Raw genomic sequence first — 27,021 nt, 5'->3', positions numbered from 1 at the left:
GAACCTCTGGATTCTTCAACTCCGGCGAGTTCAGCGTCTTCAGCGCTCGCCGGAGTTGAAGAATCCGGAGGTTCATACATTTACCCCCAGGTATCCCAGACTGAATGGAGCTAAAAGAAAATACAAAAATCGTTTTGTAATTTTGTTTAAAAACAAAAAGAATCAGGACTGTTTGGGGGTGGGGTATGAAATCTGAAAGTGGCTTTAAGCAATGCAGCCCCTGAGTTACAACTCCTATCACACCCTGCAGTTCATAACACAGGTACAAAAGCTGAGAAGCCGCAATCTAGACACCATTTGAAGTTTTAGAAATGCTCATAAATTCAGTAATAACTTAAAAGATCTGTAATAGTCATTTTCTAAGCAGTTTAAGCGCCAATGAGATTGAGAACCAAAATTGGAAACATTTCACTAATGACTTTTGCCCTACAGAGGAAAGAGGATTTCTCGTCTTACAGAACATGCGACAAGGCCATACATTACATCACTCTGCAGGATCACCAGGCTGCACACGTAAATTAATAACACAATGCTGTGACCGTGTTCTGATACTAAACTCCACAAGGTGACAGCACGACACATTGTGTTCTTTTTCCACATTATAGATCACCTGTATTTCTAATTATGAAAGCCAATGGGATAATTAAGCTGCAGGTTTGAAAAGTGGAAATGTTGCTATAGCAACCAATCAGATTCCAGCTGCCATTATGTAGAATGTAATAAATAAAAGATAACTAGAATCTGATTGGTTGCTATAGGCAACGTTTCCCCTTTTTAAACCCACAGCTTGATAAATGTACCCCAGTGGTTTTATTCTAAATGCTTTTTAATAAAAAAAACACACACTTATAGCCACTGTTTATTTTCCAATAAATGAGCAGAGGTTTAATATGTGGGGATATTATTATTAGTAACATTTACATATTGTAGACTTTCTGCGCAGCTGAGGAGTCCAGCGAAGGTTCTCTGCCATATTTCTTCTTTTCCCAAATACATTATCTAAAAGAACTATTCCACAGCTACTACTGAATGTTACACAATGATCTTTCACATGAAGAAAACTCCCCATTAAAAAAACAACAACATATCCCCCAACTGACGATACGATTATTTGCTATGAAATTGTTCTTACTTTTTCTACTCCATTCTTGTGGATTTTGAAAGTTGTTTCTAAACTGTCCACTTGTGAGCTGGCGATATCAAATGGAATGTATCAATTCAGTTTGTAAACACTAGTGTGAGCTCTAGCACTCCCTCCCCTTCCTATACATTACTGTAGCTGAGCCTCCTGTTAGATGTTTACTTTGTTGCAGCAACAATGCAGCTCTCCGCAACCTCAGTGCATTCAACACGTTTATAGCACACTTGCCTACATTCCCTGAGGGGAGGTATGAAAAGTGCGCAAGTATGGTATATAGTCTCTGTAATAAATCTACTAATGCAGGAAATAATAATAATAATGGGTTTCATTTGGAGTTAAGAGGAAATCCAGAAAAAGGGGCTCATGCTGAGTTGGGTGGACGCTGCTAGTTTAGCGTAAAATACTGCACATGTTCACAAAAAAGGGTGTACGTATGATGATAGTCTCCAGCACTAGCTAGCGCCACTTCTGATTGGCTGGTTGTGAATTCACCTCTGAAGCTGATTGTGTATATATTATATGATTTTATGGGCAAATTTATACATTTATATTTTTTTCTACTCTAATTAGTACGCAAGAAGGAATATAATATCTGCTTTATTATAGAGGAGTTTTATTTATTTAAAGTAAACCTAATAGCGAATGCATACTCAGATCTGGTTGGGTGTAAGGGTATCTGGGTGTAAGTGCACTTGATATAACCCATGGCGCACACGCAGAGCAGGATGCATTTTGGGTTACCTCCACCTCTGCTATTTTTATGTGCAGATTTTAGAGCTTATTTTTTGAATGAAGATGCGTCCAATCAGCATCAGCACCACAGGGTGCAAACCTAGGCAACCACTGCAGGAAGGGGACAACCTGCCTGTGTCTACATGTACTGGGCAGCCTTGTTTTACACTATAATTTAAAGTTGACTTAAAACACACCCACTATAAAGGGCTGGGACAAGCAGTAGGCAGTACAGACAATTGCATTAGACTAAACAAGGCTTTGGGGCGCAGGTCTTATACTCCAGCATGTTTCCTGTTTCAGAGTAGTAGCAGCAGAAGAACTGTGTCTGCCATCGGGAGGATTCCCTGATTTCCAATATCTAAACTCCCTCTCCAGGCTCCAACAGCACTCCCCTGAATCCCCTCACTCCATCCCCTGGATCCCACATCACTGCCCTGGATCCCCTCACTCCATCCCCTGGATCCCACATCACTGCCCTGGATCCCCTCAGTCCATCACCTGGATCCCACATCACTCCCCTGGATCCCACATCACTGCCCTGGATCCCCTCACTCCATCCCCTGGATCCCACATCACTCCCCTGGATCCCCTCACTCCATCCCCTGGATCCCACAGCACTCCCATGGATCCCCTCACTCCATTATTATTATCATCATCATCAATTTGTTAGGTGCCACAAGGTTTCCACAGCGCCGCACTCCATCCCTAGGCTCCTCTCCAAGGTCCCCTCACCCTATCCCCAGGCATATGCAGCACTCCCCGGGGACCTCTCACTCCAACCCCAGGCTCCCACAGCACTCCCCGAGGCCTCCTCACCCTATCCCCAGGCTCCTGAAGCATTCCCCGGGGACCTCTCACTCCATCCCCAGGCTTCCACAGCATTCCCCGATACACCCTCGCCCCATCCCAAGGCTCATGCAGCACTTCCAGAGACCCTCTCACCCTATCTCCAGGTTCCTGCAGCACTTCCAGAGACCCTCTCACCCTATCTCCAGGCTCCTGCAGCATTCCCAGAGCCCCCCTCACCACATCCGCAGGCTCCTGAAGCATTCCCCGGGGACCTCTCGCCCCATCCCAAGGCTCCTGCAGCACTTCATGGGGACACCTCACCCTATCCTCAGGCTCCTACAGAATTCCCAGAGGCCCCCTCACCCTATCTCCAGGCTCTGACAGCACTCCCCAAGGCCCCTTCACTCCATCCCCAGGATCCTGCAGCATTCCCAGAGGCCCCCTCACCACATCCCCATGCTCTCACAGTACTCCTCAAGGCCCCTGCCCTGCTCAGAGAAGACCTTGCATGGTTAGAAGAGAGTCTAACCCCTCTCTGCTCTTTTCAGATATGGCTGAAAAACACAGAAGGAAACCAGGTTGATAAAGTAATGTACTTAGTGAAAGCCACAGGAAAGCACATAAAGGTCAAAATATTCAACTAATCTGAACAAGAAAACCCTTTAGCAATGAGTATGTCTTAATGGCAAGTAAATCATTTTTATATAGACTTTGATTATATGTGGTTTAACATTATGAAATACTTTTAGGACATAATTAAGAGATATAAATATTTTCTGGACTATACAATTACTAATCATATGTAGAAAGGGACAAGTACATCCCAAAAATTAATTATTGCGGATATGTATTTGCTGTTATATAAACTGACCCAATCTATTCCATAGAAAACCAAAGCATTAGCTCTCACTTCTCTCCCTTTTGCTTTCCAATAGATACAGAAATCAGTGTTCCTTCCACAGGTGTAGGAAGCTATAAGCCGCTTCTGCCCTGTAGCATCAGTAGCTTCCAGACAGCTATCTCCATCCATATGCACCACATCTGTTTGGCAACCTTGGCAAGTACACAGCATAGAAGTACCAGCCATAACTCAATAGTCTTCTACTAGAAAACCCTGTAGGATATTAGCAGACCAGAAAAATCACTGTTCTACCTTCTATTGACATCCTGGAAGCTTTCTCCAGCACTGACTCACAAACTGTACAGAATGTTTCTGGATTGTGTCCAGCTTGAAAGAAATAATATGATATATTATTCTAAGAGTAAATGCTGCATTAAAACAATTCAGCAGAAGCAACAACATTTATATGTTGTTCCCAAACTAAAATGAGTGCAAGGGCTTGTAACAATGGGGGACATTAATATAATCTGGAGAAGAAAAAGATGGTTTTACCCATAACAACCAATGTTATGTTTTAATTTTATAAACTGCATTAGAACAATGACAGTTAGTACACATGGGAGTTATTACCCAGCAACGCATGTTCTTAAAGACTGTAATGTGCATTATAACACAATGTAAGCGAATGAACCTGTACACACACACACTTCTGACAAGCGTTGGCTTGGTATCTACTTCAACGCTGCCTGGAGTGTTCACAAACACTAATTGTAGGTACAATATAATCCCATTGGAGCTGAGTACTTTGAGAAGTTACTTTGGAGATTCTGTTAACGATGGTTGTCCCACAGTCATTCACATTATAACACATTATCTCTGCATATAATACAGTCATGTAATTGCATATTAATTAGAGATGGGCGGGTCCGGTTCTCCGAGAACCGAACCCACCCGAACTTTGGGTATCCGAGTACCGAGCTGAGCAGCTCGGTACTCTCCCGCCAATTCCGAATCCAAATCGAGGCCGAACGTCATTGTGACGTCGTCGGATCTCGGGACTCGGTTCTCGCGATACTTCAACTTTATAAATACACGCCTCCACAGCAATCCATCGCCATTTGACAGAGGGAGAGAGCAGGGTGTAGTCATAGGCTAATTAGAGCAGGGACAGAGAAAGAATACAATATTGTTCTTGCAATTGCTCTAACCAAAATCGCTAGTGCAGAGAGGAGGATAGAGGTTTATTATTTTTTCTTCATATTTGGCACTCCCCAGCGCTTTTGGGTTGTCCCCCATAATTGTGCATTAATATTTCTGGCTGTCAAAAGTCATATCTGTCAGCAGTATCTACTCAATAAATGTTAGCACTCCTCAGTGTTTTTGGGGTGTCCTCTCTAATTGTGCATTAATATTTCTGGCTGTCAAAAGTCATATCTGTCAGCAGTATCTACTCAATAAATTTTAGCACTCCTCTGTGTTTTTGGGGTGTCCTCCCTAATTGTGCATTAATATTTCTGGCTGTCAAAAGTCATATCTGTCAGCAGTATCTACTCAATAAATGTTAGCACTCCTCAGTGTTTTTGGGGTGTCCTCTCTAATTGTGCATTAATATTTCTGGCTGTCAAAAGTCATATCTGTCAGCAGTATCTACTCAATAATTTTAAGCACTCCTCAGTGTTTTTGGGGTGTCCTCTCTAATTGTGCATTAATATTTCTGGCTGTCAAAAGTCATATCTGTCAGCAGTATCTACTCAATAATTTTAAGCACTCCTCAGTGTTTTTGGGGTGTCCTCCCTAATTGTGCATTAATATTTCTGGCTGTCAAAAGTCATATCTGTCAGCAGTATCTACTCAATAAATGTTAGCACTCCTCAGTGTTTTTGGGGTGTCCTCTCTAATTGTGCATTAATATTTCTGGCTGTCAAAAGTCATATCTGTCAGCAGTATCTACTCAATAATTTTAAGCACTCCTCAGTGTTTTTGGGGTGTCCTCTCTAATTGTGCATTAATATTTCTGGCTGTCAAAAGTCATATCTGTCAGCAGTATCTACTCAATAATTTTAAGCACTCCTCAGTGTTTTTGGGGTGTCCTCTCTAATTGTGCATTAATATTTCTGGCTGTCAAAAGTCATATCTGTCAGCAGTATCTACTCAATAAATTTTAGCACTCCTCTGTGTTTTTGGGGTGTCCTCCCTAATTGTGCATTAATATTTCTGGCTGTCAAAAGTCATATCTGTCAGCAGTATCTACTCAATAAATGTTAGCACTCCTCAGTGTTTTTGGGGTGTCCTCTCTAATTGTGCATTAATATTTCTGGCTGTCAAAAGTCATATCTGTCAGCAGTATCTACTCAATAAATGTTAGCACTCCTCAGTGTTTTTGGGGTGTCCTCTCTAATTGTGCATTAATATTTCTGGCTGTCAAAAGTCATATCTGTCAGCAGTATCTACTCAATAAATTTTAGCACTCCTCTGTGTTTTTGGGGTGTCCTCCCTAATTGTGCATTAATATTTCTGGCTGTCAAAAGTCATATCTGTCAGCAGTATCTACTCAATAAATGTTAGCACTCCTCAGTGTTTTTGGGGTGTCCTCTCTAATTGTGCATTAATATTTCTGGCTGTCAAAAGTCATATCTGTCAGCAGTATCTACTCAATAAATGTTAGCACTCCTCAGTGTTTTTGGGGTGTCCTCTCTAATTGTGCATTAATATTTCTGGCTGTCAAAAGTCATATCTGTCAGCAGTATCTACTCAATAAATTTTAGCACTCCTCTGTGTTTTTGGGGTGTCCTCCCTAATTGTGCATTAATATTTCTGGCTGTCAAAAGTCATATCTGTCAGCAGTATCTACTCAATAAATGTTAGCACTCCTCAGTGTTTTTGGGGTGTCCTCTCTAATTGTGCATTAATATTTCTGGCTGTCAAAAGTCATATCTGTCAGCAGTATCTACTCAATAATTTTAAGCACTCCTCAGTGTTTTTGGGGTGTCCTCCCTAATTGTGCATTAATATTTCTGGCTGTCAAAAGTCATATCTGTCAGCAGTATCTACGCAATGGATTCAAAGCAGTCCACATATGATCTAAATGAGCAACCAGGTTCTGTCACCAGTCCTGATGTTAGTGTTCCCAGTACGTCATCTGGCCAAGGCGATGTCAAACAACAGAGTGTTTTCAAATTAGTGCAAAAAACAAAAACCAAAAAAAAATTTACTGTATTGAAGCGAAAACGAAGTGTAACTGAGCAAAAGTTAAGTGACGATAAAAAAAAAATTGCAAGCATGCCATTCTACACACGCAGTGGCAAAGAGAGAATGAGGCCTTCACCTTTGGCTATTAGTGGCAGATCCCAAAAAGTTACCCAGCCTACAATTGGTGCACAACTACTGTTACGCGTCAAAGCTGAGCTGCAAGATACCAGTGAGGCATTACAGGAGAATATTTGCTCTGATTCACAAATGACAACAATCCCTGTGGAGAGTCCATCCAACAGTGGGATGTCTAATCGTGAGCATTCTGCTGATGTGTGCCTTAATAGCCCGAGTGTAGCCGGTGATACCCAAATTGAGGATGCCACTTTGGAATTAGAAGAGGATGAGGGGGAGATTTGTGTAGGCGACGAGGGCGCTAATGAGGATGTTGATGAGGATGAGGTTGTTTGTGTAAGTCCTGCACCAGTGGCAGCAGTTCTGGCACGTGACAAGAAAAAGGCCATTGTCATGCCTGGGCATAAAACAAAAAAATCCACTTCTTATGTGTGGAATTATTTCTACCCAAATCCAGACAACAATTGTATAGCCATTTGTAGTGTATGTGAAGCCACAGTCAGTCGAGGGAGGGACCTTAACCATCTTGGAACCTCGTCTATGTTACGCCATTTAACGAGAGTTCATGGCAAAGTGTTGGGAAAAGCTGAAAGTTCTTCCCAAAAGAATACAAGCACTCCCTCATCAGCTAAGACCCTCCGCTCACCGACATACCGACGGCCACAAAATACACCCACCACACCATCCTCATCAATATCCTCAGTAGCGCTCGGAGTTAGCCCGGCATCCCACTTAAGGCTGGATGACTCCGGCACTATTATTGATTCCTCTGAAGAAAGCGTTAGTCCTGCTGCTGCTGTTGCTGCTGCTGGGGGTGAATCGTCATCCCAGAGGCAGGTGAATAAAATGAGCAGTCCTACATTTCAGCAATTAACTGTGAAACAATCCTTTGCGAGGGGAAGCAAATATGACAGCAGTCACCCAGTCGCCAAGCGAATCACAGACGCCATGGCTGCAATGTTAGTGTTAGATCTGCGTCCAATCTCCACCATAAACGCAGCTGGTTTTTCACAGTTAATTGAGGTTTTGTGTCCGCGTTACAGAATTCCATCGCGACACCATTTCTCCCGTAAAGCTATTCCACAACTATACCAAAAAGTGTGTAAAAATGTAGAGATTGCGCTGAAAAATGCCATTCTGCCCACTGTTCACTTAACCACAGATATGTGGACAAGTGGAAGTGGCCAAACCAAAGACTATATGACTGTGACAGCCCACTGGGTTGGTCATTCACCTTCACCAGCAGGAACAGCAGCAGCATGTACACCACTACGTAACATTTGTCACAGGCAGGCCACTCTTTGTATCACCGGCTTCACTAACAGGCATACGGCTGACAATTTGTTACGCAAACTGAGAGATGTGATTGATGCATGGCTTATACCACTCGGACTCTCCCCAGGGTATGTCATTTCAGATAACGCCAACAATATAGTGCGAGCATTACAGCTGGGTGATTTCCAACATATTCCCTGTTTTGCTCACACCATCAACTTGGTGGTGCAGAGCTTCCTACGAAACAACCGTGAGGTGCAGGAGATGCTTTCGGTGGCCCGTAAAATTTCAGGCCATTTCAGGCATTCAGCCACAGCATGTAGGAGATTACAGCAGCTCCAAGAGCAGTTTAACTTGCCCTGCCACCAACTTAAGCAAGAGGTGGTAACTCGGTGGAATTCCACCCTGTACATGCTTCAGAGGATGGAGGAACAGCGCAAAGCCATCCAAGCATATTGCACAAGTCATGACATTGGGAAAGGAGGGGGGATGTATTTCACTCTTGCACAGTGGGGAATCCTTTCAGTGCTGTGCAAGGTGCTGAAACCATTTGAAGTTGTGACATGTGAGGTCAGTGCAGACTCTGCTAGTTTGAGCCAAGTCATTCCTTTAATTAGACTATTGGAAAAGCAGCTTGAGAAAATGAAGGAGGAGCTGAAAGCAAGCAATTCAGCAAAGTATGTTGGCCTTGTCGATCAAGTACTTAATTCGCTTCACAATGATCCTCGAGTTATTAAGATCTTGAACTCGGATCAGTACGTTTTGGCCACTGTGCTTGATCCAAGGTTTAAAACCTACATTGAGTCTTTACTTGTAAATGAGCGAGATGTGAACTTTTGCAAGGAGCTATTGCTCAGCAAGTTGGCCGCTGAACTGGGCCTCGGCTTGACGACGTGTCCTCCTTCACTTTCTCAAGCTGTTGCTCGTAAAAAATTAAATTTCCAAAAAAGAAGCAGGGAAGACACAGGGGGCAGACGAGAACAATTTAACATCTGGGCTGGTTTGAAGGATTTTTCAAAAAAAAGTGTCACTTTGCCCATAAGTCCATCCAATATGAGTATAAACATGCAAAGGATGGTGGAGGATTACTTTCAAGAGGTAGTTGATATGGAAATGTCAGACAGTCCCTTTCCTTACTGGGAAGAAAAGCAAGCTATTTGGAAACCCATGTACAAACTTGCTTTGCAATACCTAAGCTGCCCACCCTCCAGTGTGTACTCTGAACGAGTGTTCAGCACAGCAGGGAACTTAGTCAGTGATCGCCGTAGAAGGTTACTTCCCAAAAATGTGGAGAAAATGATGTTTATAAAAATGAACTACATCTTCCACGAGGAAGGCCTTCACCATCCAAGACATGCAAGCACTGACTGTTCTCTAATGGCGGATTCAAGCGGCGATGAATTGATAGTCTGTGATGATGACGATAACACTGATGAGGGTGAGGATGAAGCTGAAGATGATGCCGATAACATCTTTTTAAAACTTTCTATGTAAGTGTAGGGTGCAATCTACCCCCAAAGAGGAAAGGGACTTGTGGCATTTCCATATCACATACCATCTTGAAAGGCTGCTGTTAGGGCAATTTATCCTTAAGGGTAGGGTGTCATAGACAGAGTGACCCTAAACTGGCTTTGTCCATTTTTCATAATATTGTACAGTCTATAATGGCTGAATTTTTTAGTATTTTATACAAGTGGAGGGGGGCCTAGAGAGACAGAAACCAAACTGGCTTTCTCCATGTCAATTAATATTGTACAGTCTATAATGGCTGAATTTTTTAGTATTTTATACAAGTGGAGGGGGGCCTAGAGAGACAGAAACCAAACTGGCTTTCTCCATGTCAATTAATATTGTACAGTCTATAATGGCTGAATTTTTTAGTATTTTATACAAGTGGAGGGGGGCCTAGAGAGACAGAAACCAAACTGGCTTTCTCCATGTCAATTAATATTGTACAGTCTATAATGGCTGAATTTTTGGGTATTTTATACAAGTGGAGGGGGGCCTTGAGAGACAGAAACCAAACTGGCTTTCTCCATGTCAATTAATATTGTACAGTCTATAATGGCTGAATTTTTTGGTATTTTATACAAGTGGAGGGGGGCCTTGAGAGACAGAAACCAAACTGGCTTTTTCCATTTCTTTACATATTTAACTATAAGTGTAGGGTGTAATATACATTCAAAGACGATGGCTGCATTGCCAATATGCATAGATGGAGAGGAAGACAATCTGTTTTGTGTGTAGAATAGGCCTACCAACGAAGAATTAAACTGTTTTTTGGGATGATTTATTACCTCAACAATTAGATTACTTGTCTCTAAAACAGTTGGAGCACTAAATTGGGTTAATTTAGGCCCAAAAACATGGATTTTCCCAAAAAATAGCAAAACAAAACCAAACAAAACCAAAACCAAAACCAAAACACGCAATGGAGGTTTTGCAAAACCAAAACCAAAACCAAAACACGACGGTAATCCAGATCCAAAACCGAATCCAAAACCAAAACACGGGGGTCAGTGACCATCTCTAATATTAATGTCAAATGTGGAGTGGAGCTTAAGCACCAATGACCACTAACTGTACTTGAATTTGTTTCCTGGACACTCCCCTGTAACCCATGGACCACTCTATACATTATGACATCAAGAATCAGAGTATCTGTGTTTACTCAAAATTCTTGGTCAATTATAGTTAGCCTATTTCCTGGGCTTGGAGACATGATTACTTTCCCTGCACTTAGTAAACGCAAATATGGGTCACTGAACCCTAAAATACCAGGGCTGAGTAGCATATCCTATTGCCACGCATCCATGTTCCATCCAACATTCACGCTGAACATTCATGTATACTGTCAGTGCTGTCTTCATAGGGTGCAACTATTACTATCTGCAGTGTCTCTTAAGTTGCGTCCACAAAGCTATGGAAAGCGGTTTTGCATACAAGGCCAATCTGGCAAAATGAATTCATTACATGGATGAACAGATAGCAATCACTACAATGCAGTGTTCTCCCCAGCACCTATTTCCTGGGTTCTCCACCCGGCTGTTTATTTGCCACCCAGCTCTTAAAGCTCAACAGAGTCCTATATAATAGAATAAACCATTGTTTCTCCTCTTTTAACGAGCACTATGTGAGCACTACAGCCAGCAGTGTGTGTTAGACCACTGACCACCAGTCTGACCAGTCCTGGCAGGTGTGGGCAATAACCTCCAACAATTTTCAATATTATTGCAAAGTATCACACTGCTCCCACCCAGCAACGTCTTAATGCCATCCGGCTGGCAAAATTTTCTGGGGAGAATACTGCAATGCGTTACAAGCTTATAATAAAGTAGCAGTAATACATTTAATTATATTTGTTTAGAAGAGATATATATATATATATATATATATATATATATATATATATATATATATATATATATATATATATATATATATATATATATATATATATATATATATACACATACACACACACACACATTTTCATTACACATTTTTTACTATTTCCATGATATTTACTTTGACTCTAAGATAATTAATTTTATAAACATGTGTGCTTACTTCTACAGTACCCATATAGAAGTTGCATTATATAAGCTACTTTTTTTTGGGAGGGGGGGGGGGGGGGTTGGTGTCAATAGAGAACACTGAAGAGGGTGCTTCTGTGCCACTGTCACCCCAAGATATAGGAGTAATTGGGTATACAATAATAATAAATATTTATAATATTTTACTCAACTTATTTTGTTGACACAAAACTCTATATCTTACATTTAATCTTTTTACTTCAATTCGGAAGAAAACTGGTTGCACAAAACAAATATTCTGGTAAATGGTGTTAAATAAAAACTCTGCATTTATTTAAAAAATGCAAATAAATTAATAAGTTCAATCACCTGAACCAATTTGCATATGTAATTTACACCAGCTATTTAGCTTTTTCTGTGCTATTGATAGTCAGCAAGATGACAAAATCTTTGAGTGAGAGGCAAATGGTGATTAACCTTCCAAGGTAGGAAAATCAGAAGGCGAGATCACTAAAATTCCTAAATCCGCTGTTGGGAATATAGTAAAACATTTCACAGAGACCGAACAAATTGAAAATCAACCAGGTGGAAGCAAGTTGTTTAAGAGTCAAATCTGCAGTGTCTAGATATGAAGAAGAAAATATTTTCTCAGCACAAACAAACTGGCTGCTGGATTACAAGAGAACTATGACCAAGAGGTATATTTACTAAACTGCGGGTTTGAAAAAGTGGAGATGTTGCCTATAGCAACCAATCAGATTCAAGCTGTCATTTTGTAGAATGTACTAAATAAATGATAACTAGAATCTGATTGGTTGCTATAGGCAACATCTCCACTTTTTAAAACCCGCAGTTTAGTAAATATACCCCCAAGACACAGCACTTTCTTGGACAAAGGTCTTCACAAGTCAGGGCCTCATTTAGAGTCAGACGCAATGTGCTTCTAAGACTTATATGAAAGAGCAGGAGTGGGAGTGTGCCGCAGCTTGGTAGGGTATTACGAGTGGCATGCAACCCCAGTTGCGTCCCACTCGTAATAATCTACCAAGCTGCGACCAGTTCTCACAGCTAGCTAACTACTTGTGCCACCTAATTCCAGCCACACTTTTTCAGTCTTTTTTGACCTGTGTTCCGCCTGCGTCTTGATTCGACTTGGGTAGTTTTGACGGATAGACGCCCATAGTATCTAAAGTAGTCACGGTCACACTACATAATTGTGTTCCACCCTTTCCCTCGTACTGAGACGCAGGCTGTCGCAAGTGTACAACCCTCAGATAAAGGCAAAACAAGACTGAAGTTTTCGAAGACCCATATTTTCAAACCAGTGGATATTTCACATTCACTTTTGTTTAGTGATAAAAAAAAAATACCGTATTTTTCGCTCCATAAGACGCACCTGACTATAAGACGCACCTAGTTTTTAGAGGAGGAAAACAGGAAAAAAAAAGTACACACTATAGCCTCCAGCACAGACACTATAGCCACCGGGAAACACAGACACTATAGCCACCGGGAAACACAGACACTATAGCCACCGGGAAACACAGACACTATAGCCACCGGGAAACACAGACACTATAGCCACCGGGAAACACAGACACTATAGCCACCGGGAAACACATACACTATAGCCACCGGGAAACACATACACTATAGCTTCCAGGACTCCAGCCTCCCATGACTTACCTTACTCCCTCCGCGCAAGATCAGTACTTCTCCGCCTATCTGTGAGGACCTAGGTATCACATGGGGCGTGCACCACATGACTGGTGCCGTCCCATGTGATACCTAGGTCCTCACAGATAGGCGGGGGGGACGGACAGTTCAGGAGGATCCGCAGGACCGCGCAGTCCACCGGCACTGGTGTCTTCTCTTCAGCCCGCTGGACCCGCTTCTCCACGCTGCCACCGTTTTCTCTTCAGCCCGCTGGACCCGTAAGTTTACCCGCTCTCCTTTCTTGCTGGCTTGCAGTATTCACTCCACACACTTTTTCCCCCACTTTTTTTGGGGGAAAAAGTGCGTCTTATGGAGCGAAAAATACGGTACTTAACTTACTTAGCAGTGATGACCACAAGAAGGTGCTGAGAAAGAATGGAGAGGCTCTGAAACAAGACCATGGGGTATATTTACTAAACTGCGGGTTTGAAAAAGTGGAGATGTTGCCTATAGCAACCAATCAGATTCTAGTTATCATTTATTTAGTACATTCTACAAAATGACAGCTAGAATCTGATTGGCTGCTATAGGCAACATCTCCATTTTTTTTCAAACCCACAGTTGGATACTGGTTATGGCCCTGGGCTGCATGGTAGCAAAAGATACTGGTAACCTAGAATTATGGGAATAATGACAAAAGAAGTTTAAAAGGCTATTTTGAAGAGAAATTTGATAAACGTGAAAAAATTGGGAAGACAACTTGTTTTTATGTAAAACATCTTAAGCACAAGGCATATTTGGTGAGGAAATAGTTTGAAGATGATCACCCTTCAACGGGCAATGTGCTAAAATGCCCCTACCAACCCCTGGAGTCCCATTCGGAAACTGTGGGACGAGATGGAAAGACATTTAGGAAATCATCAATCGTCCAATGTGACTGTCTTCTGTGTCAACGTTAGGGCCAAATGCTTTTTGAAGCCCTGAGACTTCATAAACAGCAAACCTCGATGACCGGTGATGGTAATATGGTTCTTTATGCCAAAGGTGGACCAACCAACCAAATACTGATTTTTCATTATTCATTGATACCTGTTGCCACAACATTCTATGGAGAAAAAAAACTGATGTTATTAGACAACTGATTAAGTTTGCTTTATAACTGCACAATAAATGTTGGGAGTGTCGGCGTTCCTTGCAAAGTACAGAGTACACCTAGTTTTGCAGTTTGTGATTATGAAAACAATTTAAAGAGCTGAAGAGGGTCTGCTTAGGGATTCCCATAACTCCCAACATGTCTGTCCTAACCAGCGGGACAGGGGGCGTGACCATGACACAATGAGGGCATGTTCACACTGCCAGGGTGTCATTACCACGCCCACAGATGACTGTAAAGCGATAGGCTGCCCATTACATACCTCCCTTGACCCAACATTTTCACCTGTGAGGAAAACATGTCCCGGGGACAGCGGGACAGAGTCCTAACATCAGGACTGTCCCACTGAAATTGGGACAGTTGGGAGCTATACATTCCTTACTACGTAGAAAGATGCATTGCCATTTTCACTCTACAAATGGACTATGGTCTTGCTTGTTACACTTTGGTGAATAACATTTCCAGATGCACTCAAAGCAATGTAGTAAAAAGTTTCACACGCAGAAAAGTGACACGTAATAAAATACAGTCCCAATCTTCTCTCTCATGATTAATCCAAGTCAAAAATGAGGCTAAACTGAAAGTAATTTAGCAAAAAAATAAATACATAAAACTTTTACTTAATGAAACGAGTTGTTCTAAAGTGGTAGTAGGCACAGTGCACGTCTGATGTTTTTTCTGCCTCTCTGCACACATAGGCGCGCTTCTAGCTTGCAGAAGAGTCTCCCAAAATCAGATACAGCCAAGCACCATAATGTGTGCTGGGCGCACCCTTCAGACGCACCCATGCAAAAGCAAGGTGCTTTGTAAATGGGGCCCTGTATATATTATTGAATGTTATTCACAGCTTTTATTTAAGTCAACTGGTATTTTAGGTTTAATGGACTGTTAAATTTGCACTTTAATACACCCTACAGCCAAAACTAGGATTACATTTTAAACACGACCCCAATAGAAGCATAACGACTTTATGCTAAATACTGATTCTAAAGTCAACTTTGAATAGTTACCATAAAAGATAAATAGCAGCTCTCTTATCATGCAACCGTTAGAAGTCAAAATTGCTTCATGGAAACTTTTATTCCAAGAACACAGAAAATAAAGTAGTTTAGAAAATAAAACAGACAGTACAAGAAAAAGAAAACTTCTGCAATACACTGTTGACAGTTTATTATGCTTTGAGGGCTTGGCAGGAAAACAGTTAAAGTATTGTTTTATTATATGCTTTTTATCCCTTCTATGTTCTACACAGTTTGGTCTCAAGAGAAATGACTCATCAGCAGGTAGCAAAGGGGTCACAAATGTTCCGGCTGAGATAGAGAGAGTGACAGAACAAGTAACATTCCCATTTGTTACAGTAAATGAGGATCTGAAAGGTGGCAGCAAAAGATTGAAACAAAGATTTTCTTGGGGAAAACCCTTTAGGCTTAAAAAGAAATGCACCAAATTACAAATAAAGCAATTTGTACACAGCCACTTTGAAACTTATTTTATTTTAGCATCTTTTTTTTTAAGTCAGATTTTTTGTGTTTCATATGTTTTAAGCCACACTTCATTATGATTTATTACTATTATCAATACTATTATTATTACTATTATTATAATCAGACTTTATGACAGCAGCACGGTGGCTTAGTGGTTAGCACTTCTGCCTCACATGCTGGGGTCATGAGTTCAATTCCCGACCATGGCCTTATCTGTGTGGAGTTTGTATGTTTTCCCCGTGTTTGTGTGAGTTTCCTCCGGGTGCTCCGGTTTCCTCCCATACTTCAAAAACATACTAGTAGGTTAATTGACTGCTATCAAAATAGACCCCAATCTCTCTCTCTGTCTGTGTGTATGTTAGAGAATTTAGACTGTTTGGGGCGTATTCAATTGTTAGCGAGATCCCCGGAAAACGAGCGCTCGAAAAATATTAGCGTTAATACGGTAATTACTCGCTGAATTTCATCTCGCAGCTCAGGAAATTCAGCGAGTAAACTACCGTATTAACGGTATTTACGCGCATATTAATGGTAATATTTTTCGAGCGCTCGTTTTTCCGGGGATCTCGCTAACAATTGTATACCCCCCTAAGTTCCAATGGGGCAGGGACTGATTTGAACAGCGCTGCGGAATCAGTGGCGATATATAAATAGATGATGATGATGACGACAGTGTGCTGAGAAAAGTGCAGTCAGACGCAGCAGATTTGACCGGTTGTACCTATTTATACAGCTAAGGCTGGGTACACACTATGGGTCAGAGTCATTAAGGAGAGTAAGGCAAAAAAAAGGAGTAAGTGTTCTCTGGGACAAACCATGTTACAGTGCAAGGGGTGCAAATCAGTTTATTATTTTGCACATAAGTTAAATATTGGCTGTTTTTTCATCTAGCTCACAAGTACTCGATAGTCTTTAAATTTCAGTGTAAAAATAAAGCTATCTAGGACATGCCCTACCCAAACTATAAATCTGTCCCCACATTTTAAATTTACCTCCCCCCTCCAATGCAACATGGTTTTGGCCAGGTGCAAAGTTACTCCTTTTTATGCTTTGCTCTCCTTAATAACTCAGGCCCTACAGGTTTGGGCCAATCACACGATAAACAACCGTTCAGCTCGATATTGCATTAGTATGTACGCTCCCTTGATCATGTTTTAGTGTACCAAAGCACATCATATGGTTTCATTTGATTTTATAAACGGACTAAAAATATCTATAAATGCTGGACGATGTTGTTCCAATTCTGAAGTGTGTAAGCACTCCGGACCAGATCTCCATAGATTTTACAGAATGACAATCTTTTCAGTCGATGGTTATGACAGATGAAGAGCACAGATCTGATGGTAAATCGTGTAAAATATCAATAGTGTGTACACATGAATCAGCATGCTGATCGGGGCGATCAGTCATTGGTAAAATCATTAACAATATCGCATCAGGAGAAATGTTCTGGAGAGTGTACCCAGCCTAAGACTGGGGTGTATTGTATACGGCAGATGGATGCATTGGCCGCGGCTCCTACACATACACATGGAGCTCTGAATCTCACACTGTCTACTTAGCAAGGTGTCAATGTATTAAACCAGGAGCAGAAAGCAGGTAATGGTGGAAGAGAGGGTCCCACTGAAGTTCTACATTTAATCTACTTAATGCGGAATTATACAGACTGTGCTATACAATCAGTGCTACGCTGTACTAATAAATTCAAAGGTGAAGAAGAAAAAGTAGGGAGAGACCATCCGTAAGGTGAAATGGAAGGTAAGGAATGATTGGATGGGTAAACTATGGCCATGGATTTGCAATTTCTAGATTGTAAGCTCTCACGTCTGCCCCGTTTGTGCCTGTTATGTTTTATGCTGCAGTATTATTTAAGTGAGCATTGTTCTGCTGCGTTCATCTTATACATACGGAATCCATATTTGTTCTGTGTTATTTGTACCAGTTGTTATTATGCTTAATGTGTCACGTATGTGCTCATGATGACTGTAAAACACTGTGGAATTTGTTTTGCCTTACAAATAAATGATGATGATCTGTGAGACTTTGCATCTACTGACAGGAGGGGCTGGTGGATCTGGGGGGTCCTTCCTGAGTGTGTGATAGGTACGTGAATATGGTCAGACATGCACCCATGTGCAAGAAACAGATTTCATTTTGTGGAATGAGATTATTTAAATGCTGCTAGCTAAAGGTTTGGGAAGGAGCACTTTGGTGTGGGGGAAGGGTAATACGTGTGTGTGTGGTGGGGGGGGGGGGGGGGAGTTGTGTCCCATTCTAAATGGAAGCCACAAAGCATTATCGTCCTTGAAAATGGAGTATTTTTATTATTTACTCCTTGAAACTTTAGACGTCAAAACTCTTGAGATTAAAGCTGCTTGGATTAGCCTACAGGGATTTGGCTGTAGGGGAGGGGGGGGGGGGGGGGGGGGGGGCGGCACCTTGGTAAGATCTTTTACTAGGTGCTGGTAAATTTTTAAAAGAAAGCTAAGAACATACTTGCTAACTCTCCTGGAATGTATGGGAGACTCCCGAAATTCGGGTCCGTCTCACGGACTCCCGGGAGAGCTGGCAAGTCTCCCGCAGCCCGCTACTGCCTTCCCAAAATGACGCGATTCGCGATGAATCGCGTCATTTTGGCCCTGCCCCCAAACAGCATTTCCGTTGTGGGGGCAGGACCAAAGTGACGCGATTGGCCGCGCCCCGCCCTCCAGTCACATCCCTCTCCCGGAAAGCACTTCGCGAAAGTAGGCAAGGATGGCTAAGAACAATATTGCTGTGTCATATTAATATTGTCACAATCCTGAGGTAAAAATAAAAGTTCAAATTTTATAATTTAGGGTCAGATTCAATTAAGAGAGCGGTCACGTATAAACCTTGTCTGAGGATCCTCTGCAGGATGTGCCTGGTTAAAATATTTGTTCACTTTTGCTTGCACCTCAAAAGCAAAAATAAGCGAAGGTTTCTGTACCATTATTGCTGGGACAGGGAGCGCTATCATCTTTCACTGAAGAAACTGTGACAGTAATTGATGTCTCTATTGACACCGTGTTACCACCTTTTATATTGTGTATTCATCACTGTCCTAAGTGTCAAAATAGACACAAGGAATGATCACACCAAGTGTTCCATTTTATTTTTACAAACCCATTGATGGTCTATCTAAAGCGCAAAATGTCCTCTGTGCTGCGTAAAACCAGTTTACGCCCTGCCGCGTGCCAATATTTTTGCCAAAAAGTTTGTGACTCAAGATAACTTACAAAGTACAGAGTAGGCGCACCAATACAGTTTTGTGGACTAAGGCAAAAATTATATTTCATCTTATGGAATAAAATCACTGAAATGAGATAGAGGGGTGGACAAGGCATATTTTTAGGGGCTCTCACGCGGATGGGCGCACAGACATTTCCAGTCAGAAAAAGGACTTGCAAAGAGGTGACGGTTCTGGGTGTCATTCTATACTTTTAATATGACCAATTTTGAACCTTTATTTTGCATTTGCATTTAATAATAAGTTTCAGACACACAAAAATACCACATAATACCAGTAATAAAAACAGTCCTGCAACCCCATGAACAAATCAAACCTGTGTCTGCAGCAGAATGTGCCTGTGTCTGGCAGCCATTTTGTTAGATGATTTGTACTTTTGCCTAGTGCGCGTCTAGGCATTTTCTCACTTCTCCTCACACACAGTTTGCAGATGTGTCTAACAAGAGAGGTGAAATCCACCTTGATGTGTGCTGGGTGGACTATCCAAGCACATCAGTGCAAAACCAAGGCCGACCACTTGTCAACCCTCTTATTTAAACCCTTTTCATTGTGAAGCCGCTGTCAGTTACTCTCAAACTCTTGTCATGTGCAGCCGCCTGCTGCTCCACACAATTGTAAATTGATGTCCTGGAACGAAAGCTGGACAGGATGGACCACTAGTATCAAGTGCAAGGGGCGAAACTCAATGTGATCAGTAAACTGAATCAGGTGCATTGGAGTAAATAGAATTTCTGGCTTCATACTTTGCATTTCTACTCATTAGCATGAAGATGGGAATATTTCCACTCGATTATTTCATCCTAGAGCATTGATTGGCTGCATGTCCACAATGAACCGTTTATAATACATTCCTCAAACTAATAGGCTCCTTAGATGTTTTAATATTCTTTTGGAGCTCCCTGTTGAGAATAACATGGGACATTCTTACATTCTATAGATCTCAAGAAATACCATTTCTAGGCTGCCCACCATTACAACGTTACCTTAGTTTACATATCACCGCGACCACTACTACGGTCCTGTGTTCAGCTGACGCAAGTCCATGGGCAGTTACTATAGCCCCATGGCTAGCAAAAGCAATTCAAAGGCCAGGAAATACAGTCTTAACACCAGTTAATCGAGCACCATGTCCAGTAAACAAAACAAGATGGAGAAGTATATATTAATATACTTCTTTAATTCATGGTGCCAAGTGCATTCCTAAGCAGGGTTGATGGTACAAGGAAAGCCTGGGCACCCTGTCACCCAGTCTGCACCAGAAAAAATATTCTGTGGCTGCCGCTCCACCTTCCAAGAGCGAGGGCATCAGAGCAAGCGCAAGGGATTGGGGGAGGGGCTTATGCACAGAAACGTCTCTTCATAGCAGAGCCACGAAGGGGCATCACCGAGCATGTGCAGACCCTGGACAGGGAGGCGCTGGGGAACCCAGCACTGGCTCTGCTATCAAGCTTCCAGTGTTAAATAGCTGACATGAAGATTGTTGGACGAGGAGGATTTTTAAGACCAATATCGGTGATTTATGGCCCGCAAAAATGTGGCCCGCCATTACCGTTAATTTTGCGCAAATGCGCCTGTTGGCTGGGTGGAAGCATAACAAGCTTTCCCTTATGGGAACTTCCCCGTAAATAATCTGTGTGTGAACTTGAGGTACACACTCAGGGGCAAACGCAGGATTTGTAGAGGTGGATTTCCACACCACAACGCCAATGGGCATAACCAGCATGCATGGGGGCGTGGCTATAATTTTAGACATTGCTTGGCTGCTCTACAACCCTATCGCCATAATATACATGGACAATGCTGCGTGCACTACTGTTAGGTGCACGCAGCTCTCCCTTTTCAAGCAGAGCTGTGTGAAGCAGGTACAGGGTCCAGCCACCTCAATTATACAGTGCCCCAGGCTTGGAGGGGGGTTTCCAGGCACTAGGAAACCCCCCTCGGTTTGCCTATGACACTGGAGATGGACATGATGGAAACCATAAAGACATAACTTCAAAGTTTAGCTATTATTACTCTTCTTTTTTTCTCTTCTAAAATACTGCCTGATTAATCCTCATTTATGAGAGGACATCACGACTATTATATGTCACCATCGTATATTTTACTTAATTGGCTGTGCTTTCCTTTATAAATTGTATCTGAAAGGTGCAAGTTGTGCCCCATTCATCATCATCATCATCAATTTAGATAGCGCCACTAATTCTGCAGCGCTGTACAGAGAACTCATTCACATCAGTCCCTGCCCCATTTGAACTTACAGTCTAAATTCCCTAATATAGACACACACACAGAAAGATAGAGAGGGAGACAGACAGGGAGAGACTAGGGTCAATTTAGATAGCAGCTAATTAACCTACCAGTATGTTTTTGGAGTGTGGAAGGAAATCGAAGTACCCGGAGGAAACCCACACAAAGAACATACAAACTCCTCACAGATAAGGCCATGGTTGGGAATTGAACTCATGACCCCAATGTTGTGAGGCAGAAGTGCTAACCACTAGGCCACTGTGCTGCCCCATTGAAAGTATAGGCCAAGCCCCAATCTTCACCCCCTATACGCATAGGTAAAATCTAGTCTTTTGCAGGGAGAAAGGCTCTGCGGACACACTAAACATGAAACGCTGTTCTCTGCTCCTTGACTCTCATTGACATCATCCGCATCGGCCACGTTCCAGCAAGCTATCAGCAGGTGCAAACTTGTGCACCCTCTGTATACATTGCCTTCTTCACGCACAAATCCATGCACCTTTGCACAAAAATGGTTGCACGCTAAAACATGATTTGCCCTGCAGGCCCACACTTTTCAGCTTATTAAATGATCTTTATTGTTATGATTCTGGGCTATATTTTCTTGAACAATTTTCTTATTCCAGGTCTCAATCACAATAGCGATTACTGAACAGTGCAGCCTAATATGACAGATATGATTCCTCACTAATAAATCCATCTGATGATTTACTGTCCAGAAGGGCCCAATTATATTTTCCTTCTAGAGCAGGCTGAGTAAATAACATTGCATCCTGCACTTTCATACTGTCGTTATTTTTAAACCATTAAGAGAAGGAAAGAGAAAGGACAACAAAATGTGGCATTTCTTCTCCTGTCATTATTTTGATTGCAAGACAGCACTTTAAAATTCAAATGCGCTTTTTTAATAATACTGATATTATTTCGCCCGACGAGTCCTGTGCTGCATTAAACATAAAAAGGAGTGTAAATCTCTGCTGTGTTCAATAATTAAATCATTATTATGTGATAGAACATGAATAATGATGTTTTGCAGTTCAATGTTCAGATGTGATGACAGCCAGTGCACAGTGAACGTTATGTAGAGAGTGAGAGGGCAGTATTCATCTCCCCAGCCAAACACAATTACAAACAAGCAGGAGCTGTCAGGCTGAAATCTCAAGTGCCAATCTCTGTGTTCTCCTCCATTCCTTTAGTCCTGATGGTAATCGATCTCTTGTGGTGCAGCCGGGATAAAAATATGAGAGGCCAGAAAGTCAAAACACCATTTACCTACTAAATGATTGCAGTTATGTATTTAACATCACAGATGGTGTAGGGCTACTCCTGCTGATGAGGGTATTGTCATTTGATTTGTTGGATATCTCTGTTGCTTTGGCTGATTATGTTGTGTTTTTAGTTAGTGACCTTGACAGACCTTAAAACCATACTTGCCAACTTCTAGCAGTCGGTGTCTGGGAACCACTGGGGGGAGTTGGGGGTGGGGCTCAGAAAATCACGTCATTTTGGTCCCGCCCCCATGATGTAATGACACGATTCCCTGAGAAACGCAGCATTTTGGATCTAATTCTGCCCACATCACTAGATGAGCAGATGCGGGAGGCTGTCATACTCTCCCGGGAGTCCGAGAGACACACCCAGAATTGGCTAAACTCCATCAATGTAAATATTGGATATGTACACATAAGCTACATCAAACCTGCGTTTCTTCTATGTATTCTAGTGAAAATGTAGAGATAGGTATGTGATTTATTATGAGTAACATTGGGGATTTAGAGGTAGATTTATCAAACCTTCTAAAATGTGAAGCTGAAGTGTTCCCCATAACAAACAATCAGATTCTGTTGTGTTCTAGAATGTACTAGATAAATGATAGGTAGAATCTGATTGGTTGCTATGAGCAACACCTATCTACTGCTTAGTGGTATATTTACTATGCGTAGAACCGCCGATTCCCAGCGCTTTGAAGTCATTTTTTAAAACAGCATTTTTATTAAAGACAAAACCCATTGGGTTTTGTCTTTAATAAAATTGCCGTTTGAAAAAAAAAAAAAAAAAGAGCCAAGAATCAGCGGTTCTACGGAACCACCGCATTGTAAATATGATTCCCTAGAGTGTTACACATAATGGATTTTTCTGTAGTTAGTTACATTCTAAATTATAATTAAACAAGTATGTCTAGCCTTCTCTACATTGCCCCTTTCATTCCTTTCCTAATTAAATTGCTTATCCGTGCTCTGCCGGAAGAATTGATTGGTGATCCTGCCTGTGTGCACGGTGTTGGACTGGGGCATGAAGGGCCCACTGGGAGAATGCAATGGTAGGGACCCATGAAACAGTGTGTGAGCCGGTGCTAAGCAGAGGCGCACAGCTGAAAGGGCGCGGACGGCCGCTGAAGGGGGTGTGTAAGTAACAGGGCCGTGACCTTGCCTGGATTCCACATTATTTAAGTCTACCCCAGAATTTTTATGTAGCAAAATATACAGTGTATACAGATATACAGAAATATGAATGTATGCACAATTAACTATAGAAAGAATACTTTTAAAATCCTCAGTAAACCAAGGGATATAGTTTATTATTACATGAGCCGGTCAAGAAGATCAAACTTTGAGTGTTATTGGGAGCCTCAGAAGTCAGACTAAAAAGGTACTGTGGCTCGGTACCCGTTGTGGAAGTACAAGTCGCAGTATGCCCTGCCAGCTTCCACAGGGCACACTGTGACTTGTAGTTCCACAACAGCTGGTGAGCCACAGGCCGCCAGTGCCTAGTTTTTGTAGGGGGGGGGGGGGGGGGAACAGTTTGCCCCTTCAGTGACTTGGTGGGTATGAGCCGGCTGTGGAGAAGCTGCAAGTATATCTGCAGTGCCGCCGTATGTAGTAGGACATCACTCGGGTCTGGGATCGGTTTGCAGGCTAGGTGCCATAGTTACTGTGAACTCCTGCAGCATCTCCAGTTGTATCTGAAATGGAATAAGGAGATTCTGACTGCTACCTTATAGGCCAGGTTACTATGGGAACTCAAGGAGAATACAGTGAGCTGATTGGCTGAACAGCATTCTGTGAACTGAAGGCGACAGGCCCTACTGGGATACATGGCGGAGCTGGTGACAAGTGCTGGCGGGAGTTGATCATTTGAAGGGGGTCAGGAGGGTGGCGCACCTCGGCCTTGCGTCCTTCACGTCCTTAATTACGGCTCCTCTCGGTTGGCGTCGGGGGCCCATTGTCATCAGTGCCCACCCGGGTATTCCAGTGGCCCAGTTCAACACTGTGTGTGCATGACATTATTGAATAGCAGAATGTACTTTTAATCCTACTGTTTTTGAATTTCTAGATAACAGGTCTCCTTATAAAGACCCTACATCTGTATATAAAACTATGCAGCATATATCTAAAACACAATATTTTCATTAGACATAATTCAGGTTTATATATGTAATGTTTTGTTGTTATGAATCACCTTCTCTTCTATAAGTATGATCATCACATCTAATAACCTGTTGATATCACTGTCTTTACTTACTAACTAAAATGACTCCAGATACAGCAAAACAAGAGAGACACATGTAGACAACTGCACATTATTATCAGACTCCTGTAATATAAAATGTATGCATGAACTTTGAATATAAAATAATTTACGTAAGAGATAAAAGTACATACATGTGTTTAAATGGTATTTAATACACGTTTCTATAAAGCTTAGATCTATTTATAGACATTTAAATATTGAGATTAAATAAAGATAGTATTTGATATTATCCTTGGAAACAAACACAAACATATGGAATAAACTCTATGAAATGTCACAACTGATGGATTTACTCAACCTTCACTAAGAACAATGATGCACTTTATAGAGCAGTAGTCTGCCAAATTTTAGAACATTTTTAGAACAATACCATATTGAAACTCTGGCCGATTGGCATGAAGATTAAATTGACTTCTCACTTCAATCTCAAATCTAGAAGTTGTTAAGGAAATTGGAGCTGTAATATCTAGATAAGCAATGGACACTCCAGCCACAATCTGGAAAGCACAGGCACCAGGGGGATTAAAAGACAAGGTAATCTTCAATAGACACACAGTAGACTTAATAATTGAAAATCCAAAGGACACACACTTAGAGCTGAGTACCATTTCGAGCAAGGCAATAGAACTGTATAGATGAGATGCTATGTCTGCTGTCATTCACAATGTTATGCAAAACAAAATAGCATCCACTAAGAATCTACCCAGATCCACCGAAAACAGCAAAAACGTAACTAATCAATTATAAGATAATGTTTAAAATTAAGCAAAAAATAAGGACACAGAGACTTAAGCTCCAATAAAAAAGTTTTAGGGTTTGTGCTAGTTTAGACAGTACACTTACTGGTCAGTTTGAGGCTGCTTGTTCTCTGAAGTCCAGGGGACACATTGAAGAATTGGACTCTGTGTGTTGCCATCCCAGGGTGTATCCCCAAATCTCAGTTCCCTAGTGGAGATGCTCTCCCTGCAGTATGAGACTGTCTTATATCAGGGTAATGTATCTCTCTAGTGTGTGCAGAAACTGAGACAAGTACCAAGTATTTGCAATCTATACAGACTGAGCTCAGCTGTGGTGGTAGGTAAGCCTGAGGTCAGACACTTCTTCTTGAGTTCCTTGCAAACTTACTCAAGTTTAGTCTTGTGCTGCAGGCTGACTGAGGTATGCCCTTGTTGGTGAGGTCCTTGCAGCCTAAAATTAATCCTTGCTAGAGAGCACCTTGCAGGTTAGGAATAGTCCCTGTCTGTAGAGTTTTCTGCAAACTTAGGTCTGTCCCTGGTGGGTGGGTTACCTGGGAATGAAGTTTGTATCTATTAGGTGTATTCTTTACAAGCTGAAACCAGTCCCTGGTAGGTTGGATTCCATGCAGACTGAAGTCAGCCCCTATAAAACGAGTTCCCACTTTGAGTGAGGTCAATTTCTGTTGAGTGCACTCCTTGCAGGAGGAAGACCCTGTCTCTGGTGGGTGAGATCCCTGCACCCTGAGGCCAGTCCTTGTAGACAGCTCTCCTAGAGGTCAGTCCCTGGTTCGTGGGTTCTTGCAGACTAAGGCCAGTCCCTGCTGCATGTGCTCTATGCAGACTGAGGTGAGTCCTTGGTAGGTGTGCTCTCTCGGACAGCTAGATAGGGATGAGTTCAGTGACCGGGCACCCCCTCTCTATCTAGCCGGGGGAACGCCTTTGTCTCCCAGCAGGGATGCTCGGTGCTTCTGCTCCAGCTCTGCGGGCTCTTTCTGTTGGAGTTGCAATTCTCTGTGCATGACAGGACTGCAGTAACGACAGCGACTCTCCCTCCTCTCTGCCATGCAACGACTTTGAATTCACCTGGTTGGAGAGAGGGGGGGGGAGCGGTCCTGCTGTAGGTATGCTGGAGCGGAGAGGGGCGTGTTGGGCTCCTGGAGATCCGCTTTTATAGCAGACAGCTGGACCGTGCTAGCACTGAGTGATTGATGGGCGATCAGGGCTTACAGCCCCCCTGCCAGAAGAACACTGTTCTGCCCTCCGCTATATACGACTGCAGTCATTACGTCATCCCTTTGCCCACC

The 27,021-nt window shown here is 42.2% G+C and overlaps 1 protein-coding gene across 1 annotated transcript in view; it reads right to left on the bottom strand.

Annotated features, from left to right (window-relative positions):
• Positions 1-26,546, bottom strand: part of KIAA1217 (KIAA1217 ortholog) — a 547,404-nt gene extending 520,858 nt beyond the window's left edge. Inside the window, exon 1 of the mRNA XM_075211953.1 lies at positions 25,824-26,546. Within this exon, the coding sequence (XP_075068054.1) occupies positions 25,824-25,896 (73 nt within the window). The 5' untranslated portion in view covers positions 25,897-26,546. The remainder of the gene's footprint in view (positions 1-25,823) is intronic.
• Positions 26,547-27,021: the final 475 nt, after the last annotated feature.

Source organism: Mixophyes fleayi, chromosome 5 (genome assembly GCF_038048845.1).
Source record: "Mixophyes fleayi isolate aMixFle1 chromosome 5, aMixFle1.hap1, whole genome shotgun sequence".
In the NCBI taxonomy this organism is placed as follows: domain Eukaryota; kingdom Metazoa; phylum Chordata; class Amphibia; order Anura; family Limnodynastidae; genus Mixophyes; species Mixophyes fleayi.
The sequence above is the reverse complement of the archived record's forward strand: the minus strand, read 5'-3'. Positions and strand labels throughout refer to the sequence as shown.